The 9,908-nt window shown below is 46.2% G+C and overlaps 2 protein-coding genes across 2 annotated transcripts; both read left to right on the plus strand.

Annotated features, from left to right (window-relative positions):
- Positions 1 to 1,650: 1,650 nt before the first annotated feature.
- LOC311009656 (kelch-like protein 41b) lies at positions 1,651 to 5,572 on the plus strand. Its single transcript, XM_084003979.1, has 6 exons — positions 1,651 to 2,852; positions 3,557 to 3,714; positions 3,919 to 4,026; positions 4,710 to 4,895; positions 5,006 to 5,152; positions 5,227 to 5,572. The coding sequence occupies exons 1-6, from the start codon at positions 1,752 to 1,754 to the stop codon at positions 5,336 to 5,338; spliced, it is 1,812 nt and encodes a 603-aa protein (XP_083860105.1). The 5' UTR covers positions 1,651 to 1,751; the 3' UTR covers positions 5,339 to 5,572.
- A 961-nt stretch (positions 5,573 to 6,533) lies between these two features.
- LOC311009660 (2-oxoglutarate receptor 1) lies at positions 6,534 to 9,291 on the plus strand. Its single transcript, XM_084003985.1, has 2 exons — positions 6,534 to 6,624; positions 8,051 to 9,291. Exons 1-2 carry the CDS (start codon positions 6,606 to 6,608, stop codon positions 9,037 to 9,039), a joined length of 1,008 nt encoding a protein of 335 aa, XP_083860111.1. The 5' UTR covers positions 6,534 to 6,605; the 3' UTR covers positions 9,040 to 9,291.
- Positions 9,292 to 9,908: the final 617 nt, after the last annotated feature.

The raw sequence follows: 9,908 nt of genomic DNA on the forward strand, positions 1-9,908 counted from the left end.
ATTTTTTTGGGAACACTTGTTTAATTAAAACAAATGTAAATAAATTATGGAATAAACCAGGTGTAATCTCGCCCATTCCCCTCATTTAATGTTGGTATGGCCCCAAACCCTCATATCATCCTTTATATCAAGTATGACATCACTTTTATATCGTTTATACAAGATTAACATTGTTTTTCTTTATATTGCCTCTTAAATAATTAAATGTTAAAGGAGTATTTCAAGATATAAGGTGTTGGAGGTTTTTACAGAAAATAATAATCCCCACCCATCATTTTTATACAGTCCCTAAATGTTCTACAAAAATGGAAACACATTCACAGTGTTTTAAGTTTCTGTTATTAATTGGCTGTGATTTTAGGGGAAGTGTCAGAATCTGCTCTCCCCTTCTACTTAAATGACATGTTAGCCACTCCTCCACCAGCAGCATAGTCTGATCTATCTTTAGTCCTGCCCACGGGAGAAATGTCACCTCGCTCTTCACAAAATAATCCACCATCCTATTGATCCACACACACATCAGTAATGGCCTTAAATCTTCCCCACGCTCGATTTGAACTGATTGAGGTGTGTTTTTAAAAGGTGTAAGTGCACAGCGACACACACACACAAAGGCAAGCAGCTGGGCAATAACACACCCCACAGGGAGGGAGAGTGCTGATTGGTGGATGTCACCTGTTTCTGCACACAGCTGCAACCAAACTTTCCTGGTCCATTTTTAGCACAATGGTTTTTATGCTCTTCAGCCTAAATTCAATAATGCCATGGGAACGTAATAAGGGTTTCTGTTGACTTAATTTAAGGAATTCAAGCTAAATATGAAGTATAAATATGCCAGGAAATCATTAGAAATAAGATATGAAAGAAAAATCAATAATAAGTAGAATCTAGAGAAGCACAAATGAATTAGTTAGACAATAATTTCAGACATTTTTCAAGAAAAACACCCAATTTTCTGATTCACACTGTCCATAAAGTTGGAACATTTTGTTTCCAGACCCAATCCTCTGTTTATTTCTATTTTAATGCATCAGTAATCACTTTGGATCAGGTGCAGTGATTTTAATTATGTGTCCCAATTACCCAGGGGAAGTGAGTTAATTCATATTTGTTGTTATAAAAGACATTTGTTAATTATTCCAACTTTATAGGCGACCCTATGTATGTATTTTTTTAATAAACATGTATTTAATTCACTCACACACAAATCCCAGCAAACATAAAATTAGCGTCCCACCACCAAGATGCACCTCACTGGATAAGTAAGTGGGACAAAGAATTCAGAAAGTAGCTGATAATTAAAGTATAATAAGGATAAAATGATTGGCGTAATCAGGTGATTTGCTGTCATAAAAAAATGTATGAAAGTATTATTGATATCATATTTGTGAAGGTGACGGCGTCCACGCTACATAAGCTCCCGGTCAGCCGTCCAGCTTGAGGCGAGCTATTCGAGGGCTTTGACAGCATTGTCCCCTTATGTAGGTCACATGACACTTTTGGGAGCTGAATCATGGTGGCATATCTGCAGCCAGTTGCTTCTTTCAGTCTGCGACAGCAGCTGCTGGAGCCGAGGCCCGAAGCCGTCCGAGGGGGTTATATTTAGAGTGGGATGGGATTAAATTGCGGGGGTCTTCACTCTGGGAACCTTTTCTCCACTCTGCCTTTTCCAACCAGGACCGACTGCCAAAAGGACCCGCCGTCTCCTTCCTCTCTCTCTCTCTCCACACAGACCTCCTCGTTCACCCGCCATGGACCCCAACGCCATCAAGGAGGAGCTGCGCCTCTTCCAGAGCACCCTGCTCCAGGACGGCCTGAAGGAGCTGCTGAACGAGAACAAGTTCGTGGACTGCACCCTGAAGGTGGGCGACCGCAGCTTCCCCTGCCACCGGCTCATCATGGCCGCCTGCAGCCCTTACTTCAGGGAGATCTTCTTCACCGAGGACGGGAAGGAGGTGGAGAACACCAAGGAGGTGGTGCTGGAGGACGTCAAGCCCTCCATCCTGGACATGATCGTCCACTACCTCTACTCGGCGGAGATCGACCTCACCGACGACAACGTGCAGGATATAATCGCCGTGGCGAACCGATTCCAGATCCCCTCCGTCTTCACCGTCTGCGTCAACTACCTCCAGAAGAAGTTGTCTCTGAGCAACTGCCTCGCCATCTTCCGGATGGGCCTGGTGCTCAGCTGCCCCCGGCTCGCCGTGGCCGCCCGCAACTACGTCGCCGACCGCTTCGAGCTCCTCCACAAGGACGAGGAGTTCCTCAAGCTCGCCGCCCACGAGCTGTTCGCCATCATCGGCGGAGACGCGCTGAACGTGGAGAAGGAGGAGCTGGTGTTCGAGGCGGTCATGGCGTGGGTCCGCCAGGACAAGGAGCGCGTCAAGGTGCTGAAGGACGCCTTCAACTGCATCCGCTTCCGCCTGCTGCCGGAGAAGTACTTCAAAGAGAGAGTGGAGACGGATGACGTCATCAAGGCCGACCCGGAGCTCCAGAAGACCATCCAGGTCATCAGGGACGCCTACAAGGGGAAACTCCCCGAGACCCCCAAGAAGAAAGAGGGGGAGGAGGGGACGGAAGGAGGCGAGGAGGACGAGCTGTTCCCCGGCTTCCTGAACGACAACCGCCGGCACGGCATGTACGTACGGGAATTCATCGTCATGATCAACGACACGGCGGCCGTGGCGTACGACGTCAACGAGAACGAGTGCTTGCTGGCGGCCATGTCGGAGAAGGTGCCGCGCAACCACGTGAGCCTGGCGTCGCAGAGGAACCAGCTGTACGTCATCGGAGGCCTGTTTGTGGACGAGGACAACAAGGACATGCCCCTGCAGTGTTACTTCTACCTGGTACGCAGTACTTTCTCTTATATATATAAATATACTCCATAATTACAAAAGAGTCAAACTATTATCTAGAGATCCGACCTGAAGTGGACTGTCCCTTTAAATATTTTAATATTTAGGTTTATTATACATGACGACGGGATCAATCTCATGTGACTCTCGTCCGGAAGACAAACGTTTTAGTCTCATCGAAGTCTGTGGGTGTTAGCATTAGCATTAGCATTAGCTCACAATTCAATGGCCATAATGGAACTCAAATTAAAAACTCGAAAAAAAGCAGAGAACAAACACACTATTCAAACGCATTTTTTCATCTATTATGTTTCCTATGTTGCCCAACACACACTAATGAAGAGATGAAGGCATTTTAATACCTATATTTTCAACCCTGCATCCTATAAAATGACATTCCCATACAACTAACCAAAAAAATACACTACAAAGCTAGGTTTAAGGTGAATGTCTATTGAAGTGAAACCAAACAAAAATGCTACAAAAGTATTTGTGCTAGAAGAGCAAACGTAATCCACGCTAAAAAAAGTTTTAATTCACAATGCAGTTGCTTTGTATGGGAATTTAAAGGACCTAATGTTTCAGGTTGCTACTCGAACATATTTAGATGCTTTAATCCTCAAAAAGCACTTTATTTGTCCTCTTCTCAGCCTCGCTCTCTGAAACGCTCTGTTTTCATGTCCTTTCCTGCACAGTTGGATCCACTCACATCTGAATGGGTCGCCCTGCCGCCCATGCCGTCTCCCAGATGCCTCTTCAACATCGGGGAGAGCGAGAACCTGCTGTTCGCCGTGGCTGGGAAAGACCTCCAGTCCAACGAGTCGCTGGACACCGTCATGTGCTACGACGTGGAGTACGTAGCATTATTAGCTTCTTTCCCCCTCCCTCTACCTTCAGTTATCACCCGACTCTGCAGATTAATAATATTGCTGACATAGAGTTGTATGCAAGTAATATAGAGCTGTTCGTGAGCTTGTATTAAGGATATTGAACTCATCCCCGGGGGGGAAATGTCATCGATGAACCTCATTAAAACGGCTAAATATGAATTCTTCAGGAAGATGAGGTGGAGCGAGAGCAAAAAGCTTCCTCTGAAGATCCACGGCCATGCTGTCGTCTCCCACCAAGGGATGATCTACTGCATCGGAGGGAAGACGGATGACAAGTGAGTAAATAGGCGTGTGTGTGTGTGTGTGTGTGTGTGTGTGTGGGCAGCAGCTGTTTGTGGTCGATCATTACGCCAGACTGCAGGGCAACACGGGGGTTTCATAGACAACAATTACACCCCCACGGTCCAGGATTCTCCACGTCGTCTCGCCACTTTTATTTGTTTTCTATACAAATGAGTGCCGGGGCCGACGCGTGCGGCGCCACGCGATCGTATATTCAAATATGCTGATGATGGCGTCATCGTGTCGGTTGCTAATTCCACTGCTAACACGTGTGTTGGAGAGAATGAGCCGATGTGATAAGAGCGTCGTAATATTACTTCTCAAAGTAGTATCTGTCCAGTTGGATCCTCTTATAGTAACAATAAAATGGGATTTGTTTATACAGCGTCGCCCATAAAGTTGGAATCATTCGCAAATGTTTTGTCTTTTATGGCGGCAAACAAATGTATGTATGAATGAGGTGCCTTTAAATAAATAAATTATAAACAAATATTATGATTATTTCACCTGGGTAACTACGACACGTAATGTTATTATTGCACCTGGTACAAAGTGATTATTAAGGCATTTAAATAGCTTTTATGTTTTCTTTTAATTTCTATGACGATGCATCCCAATTACCAATTGTGTGGTTGTTTTCTTGAGCTGAAAGAACACTATCTACCCGTCTCCACAGCAAAGCCCTCAACAAGATGTTTGCGTACAACCACAAGCAGGCCGAGTGGAGGGAGCTGGCGGCCATGAAGACGCCCAGAGCCATGTTCGGGGCCGTCGTCCACGCCGGCAGGATCGTGGTGGCCGGCGGCGTCAACGAGGAGGGCCTCTCCGCTTCCTGTGAAGCCTTCGACTTCACGACAAACAAGTATGGCTCTGGTTTACCTAAATAAAAGTCGGGGGAAAGACATTCGAAAAGGGGCTTTTGCCATTTAGCCGTCTAAAATGAGAGCTTGACCTTGACCTTTCCCCTCCCAGGTGGGAGCCCTTCACAGAGTTCCCCCAGGAGAGGAGCTCCGTGAACCTGCTGAGCTGCGGCGGCTCGCTGTACGCCGTGGGCGGCTTCACCATGGTGCAGACGGAGAACAAGGAGGTGGCGCCCACGGAGGTCACCGACGTCTGGCAGTAAGTGTCCCCGCGACCCCGTGTGACCCGTTTGAGTTGTGTTTGCAGCCACATGACTGTCCTGCTCCCGTCAGGTACGAGGACGATAAGAAGCAGTGGAGCGGGATGCTGAGGGAGATGCGCTACGCCGCCGGCTCCTCCTGCGTGTCCATGCGCCTCAACGCCGCCAGGATGCCCAAACTGTAGACGGAACTACTTTCTTTCTTCCTCCCTCCTCTGCACTCACAGCTCCGTGTGTCGAGTTGATCTTTGACATTTTTTCTCCGAGCTCGTTTTCATCTCTTCTATCAACACGCTTCAAAGACTGCACCGTCCCCACAGCGTTAAAAAAGAACAAACAAGAATGCACGTTTAGATGTTTACACCGTTGCCAGCGTTTCTTTTGTAAAATAAACATTTGTAAACTTTGTGCTCCGCTGACTGTTTGTGGTTTTGTGTGATCTACAGAAAAGGGACATTACAGAGGCGACACGTGGAGAGCAAGCCCAGGGAGAGGAGATGTATATGTGTAGCTTCTTTGTGCTTGCAGGTAAACCAGGACCCGGAGCTGGGTTGAATCCAGACACCGAGCTCAAGAGATGGAGGAGCTGAGGTACGTCTGTGCAGTTTGGCCTCACCTTTAACACTTCCATTAGCAGGATGAGGACTCCAGGGACGGAGGCTTTTACACCACAAGGAGACGGAAGACAGTCAGGCTTGATAATTCCCCTCAAAAAACGAGCCAGTTTTGAGATTTTGTTTTAAAATCAAAGGAGGAAAAGTCAGAAATAACACCTGAAAATGTGACTGAAGAACATAATGAAGTATTTGCACTTCCCACCTCTGATAATGAAATCATCGTTTCCCTTCCCATGTTCATGCGTGTGGAGACGTGTTGCACCGTGTGTCTGCTCTAATTATCACCCGTTTGCAGAAAAGTGAAAAGGCGAGTGTGTTCCAGCATATCGACGGCTCACACCGACATCCAAACGTGTTGCACCACATGCACACCATCCTATTTTACAGATGTTTGGAAAGTGTCGACTTCACGGAGCTAATAATAGAACTCCGTGGCAGATCTTTAAAACTCCAAAAACAATCTCCGATGACACTTTCCCCAGATTAACTGCCTCATATCACAAAAACCAAGGTGCTAAATTTAGCCCTGCGTTCACACACACGCGCCTTTGTGAAGAAGCAACAAAGACCTCGACAGAAACTCCTGAGTTTGTTTTCTGAACAAAAGCTGCACTGGAGAGTTTAATTCATCCCCCCTCCTCCTTGTTTTTCTCCGCAAAATCACCTGAAACCTGATCTGTGTAAATACAGCCAACCTTGGGCTTTATCAGCTCAAGCCTGACACCAGGAAGCCATGCTGGAGTTCCACCTGGCTGAGAGGAGGAGGAGGAGGAGAGACGGGCGGCTGGAATTTGAAAAGAGAGATAAGAGAAGCTGAAGGAGTGAGTGAGCGCCGATGAGGACACTCGCTAAAAGTGAGTAAAACAACAACAAAAAATCCTCTATTTCAAACTCTTTGTGACTCAGCTCCCCTCTCGGCTGGATGAAATTCACTTTTTTCTTTTTTCTTTTTCTAATGGTTTTAATGAGTACAAGTTATTGCCTCAAGACTCGACACGCAATGTGAGAATGACACCTCGCACATCTCCTCACATCTATAACGAGAGCCGCCAGGATGCCGTTATCTCCTGAGAGGCCTCCGGAGAGCACAGAGGTTTTGTTTGCTTCTTTCCCACTGATTCTGATGATTGATTGTTTTTTTTTTTTTCTCTCACTCTGCTCATCTCTGGGTTTCTCTCCATGCTCTCGCCATCCTGCCTCCAGCAGTAATTGCTGCTTGAGGGGAAAGGAAATGATGATTTTGCTCCGAGTCTATTTTTTCCCTCACCCAACAACATATAAATTGTATTCACCTGAATTAGAAAGAACTCACAGTTACAAAAGAAAGCAGCATTTATTCAGCATATTTGAAAACATTTAAGTTGCACTAATCCATATTTTTACATGAATAATTGAGAAATCCACTGTTAAATTCACAACAAGCTGGTGAAAAGAGGTGGTGGAGACTAAAACCGAGTTAAAAGGAGAGTGAATATTGGACTTACATTCACCACAAACAGGACTCTGCAAACAAGTTATTAATAATAATAATTCTAATAATAATATTTATATATCGTGACGGCTCAAAGTGCTTTGCTAAAACAACAAAAAAACAACACTTATTAAAACTGAAAACACAGGGTGGGAAAATGAGAGAAAAAAATAGTCATACAAAATAGGAATAATAGGATTTAAACAAGTGAATAATTCTGAAAAAATACAAAAGTCATAAAAAGGGAAATATTAAATAACAGTAAAAGTGTCAAATAAAAATGAAAACAGAATGCAGAAATTAAAATACATTTTATAAAAATATGTTGAGCTGTTTCTTAAAATTATACACAGAAGTCTGATATGTGACGGGAGTTTTAATAAAGGTCTGCTGACTAACCAGTGGAAATGTTGCTAACCTCGCTAGTACAATAAAAATCAACATTAAAATAAATAATTACAACCAAGCTTGTCAGAAAGATGAGCAAAAACACATAAACAGAAATCATCTTTGGGAAAAATTAATTTAAGGCTACTTTGATTTTCCCCCATCTGTTAACATGGAGGGATGTATGACCTATACTGCAGCCAGCCACCAGGGGGCGATGGAGATGTCTTGGCTTCACTTTTGAGAAGTTTATGGTTCACACCTTGTTGCTGCCCCCACGTGACCAAAAACAATAATTAAAAAAATTGTAGGATGTAAACTTCTTTCGTAAACAAGGACATTCCCTTTTTGTCCTAAATGCTCGGGACTACTTCTTCTCTGGTTTTTAAATGTGCTTCATAAAATTGCTTCCCATCCTCCAGCCATGGATCATCCCAACTGCACCGACGTGGACCGACTGATGACACGCTATTACCTGCCCGTCTGCTACACCATCATCTTCATCGTGGGCCTAGTGGGCAACGTCACCGCCATTGGCATTTACCTGACGAAGCTCCGGCCTTGGAAGAGCAGCAGCGTCATCATGGTGAACCTGGCGCTGACGGACCTGGGCTACGTCCTCAGCCTGCCCTTCCTCGTCTACTACTACAGCACCGACGAGTGGACCCTCGGCGACTTCATGTGCCGCTTTGTGCGTGTCGGCTTCCACTTCAACCTGTACGGGAGCATCCTCTTCCTCACGTGCCTCGCCGCGTTCCGCTTCGTGGTGGTCATCAACCCTCTGCAGGCGGCGCGGGTGCAGCGGAGGTTATGGGGTATACTCGCGTGTTCGGCCGTCTGGATTGTCACCGCTGCTGAAATCGCCCCTATGCTGACGATGATCTCCTTGGAGAGGCTCGGCAACAAGACTCACTGCTTCGACTTCGCCAGCAGCGTCCCCGTCGATGACGTGCGCTGGTACGGCTGGCTGCTAACCGCCCTCGGGTTTCTACTCCCTCTGCTGGCGGTGTCCATGTGTTACATCGGTATCGCCAAAAGGCTGGCCAAAGGGCCCAGCACCAGCAGCCCGTGTCGGAGGCGTGCGCGGCGGGTGACGGTGCTCATCCTGGTGGTGTTCTTGGTGTGTTTCCTGCCGTATCACATTCTGCGCGTGCTGTGGATCGAAACGCAGAAGTGGCGCGAGGAGACGCCGTGCACGGCGACGCGCCTCGTGCATTTAGCGTACATCGTCTCCAGGCCCGTAGCGGGCCTGAACACGTTCTCGAACCTGGCGCTGTACACTCTGTCAGGCGATGCGTTCAGGAAGGCCTTCCTCGGCACGTTTTCCTGGGAATCTGGGCTGACCAAGGTCAGGTCGCTGCTACACGTGGCCGTCATCAGCAAGGCGGGTTGCAACACGCCCGCTGCATGACTGTGAAGCCATGGGAACAGTTTCAGTTTGTAGCCCTAGAACCAGGAAGTGAATTTCCATTCTCTCTTTCCAGATTTACAGTTTTCCTTGTGTGTTTTTAATTGATAGTTATTTTCTGTGTTTAGCATTTTTTTTTTAATTAACAACGTTTTAGTTACAGCTAGATAGCTCATTGTAGCCTAGCATTAGTTTAACATAATTTGTTCAAAAACCTTTAAAGGCATCATCTTGTTAGACGATAGATTGTTACCTTGGTATCTGAGTTATATTTATAATCCAATACAACTTTTGTTATCCTTTATCAACAGAAATATGACAGCGTCATTGGCCATTGTCGGTAAAAGATAAAAATGATAGAAACCCCTCCACCGGCCCATCGTATTTCTTCTTCTTCTAAACTATTAAACTAATTAAGCGCAGAAAATACTTTTCTTTTTGCATTTCCTTTGTCTCCGATCCGGTTTAGGTGGATGTTGAACGGATATCATTCTTCACGCGTTGCTGCATCCAACAGATGAAAATGCTTTTACAGCCCGACACCTCCTGCAGCTGCTGATCTGTGAAACACTGAGCCCTTAGCCGAGTCCTCGCCGACGCTCTCACCTCACCCGAGTTAACAAGGCGGGCTGGAGTTTACACTATTAGTCCATCATCGCCTGCATCCTGGAGAACACATGAACACCGCCTTACCCCGTTTACCGTCCAGATCACAACGAAGCAAATAACCAAGCCTGTTAAACCCTCTTTAAAGGTGCCGCTTCATTATCACAGACTTATATAAGACTCCTCGACTGCAGCCGGGGACGGAGAGGCTATTTCCTTCCCCGCCTCCTCACTCCTCATCCTCAGTTTGTGTTGAAATACTGCAG

The sequence above is a fragment of the Eutrigla gurnardus genome, assembly GCF_963514095.1.
Source record: "Eutrigla gurnardus genome assembly, chromosome: 24".
Classification (NCBI taxonomy): domain Eukaryota; kingdom Metazoa; phylum Chordata; class Actinopteri; order Perciformes; family Triglidae; genus Eutrigla; species Eutrigla gurnardus.

Coding starts and splice junctions, on each gene's coding strand:
- LOC311009656 (XM_084003979.1), top strand. CDS start 1,752: ATGGACCCCAACGCCATCAAGGAGGAGCTGCGCCTCTTCCAGAGCACC. Junction 3,715..3,918: donor GTCATGTGCTACGACGTGGA/GTACGTAGCATT, acceptor TGAATTCTTCAG/GAAGATGAGGTGGAGCGAGA. Junction 5,153..5,226: donor GAGGTCACCGACGTCTGGCA/GTAAGTGTCCCC, acceptor TGCTCCCGTCAG/GTACGAGGACGATAAGAAGC.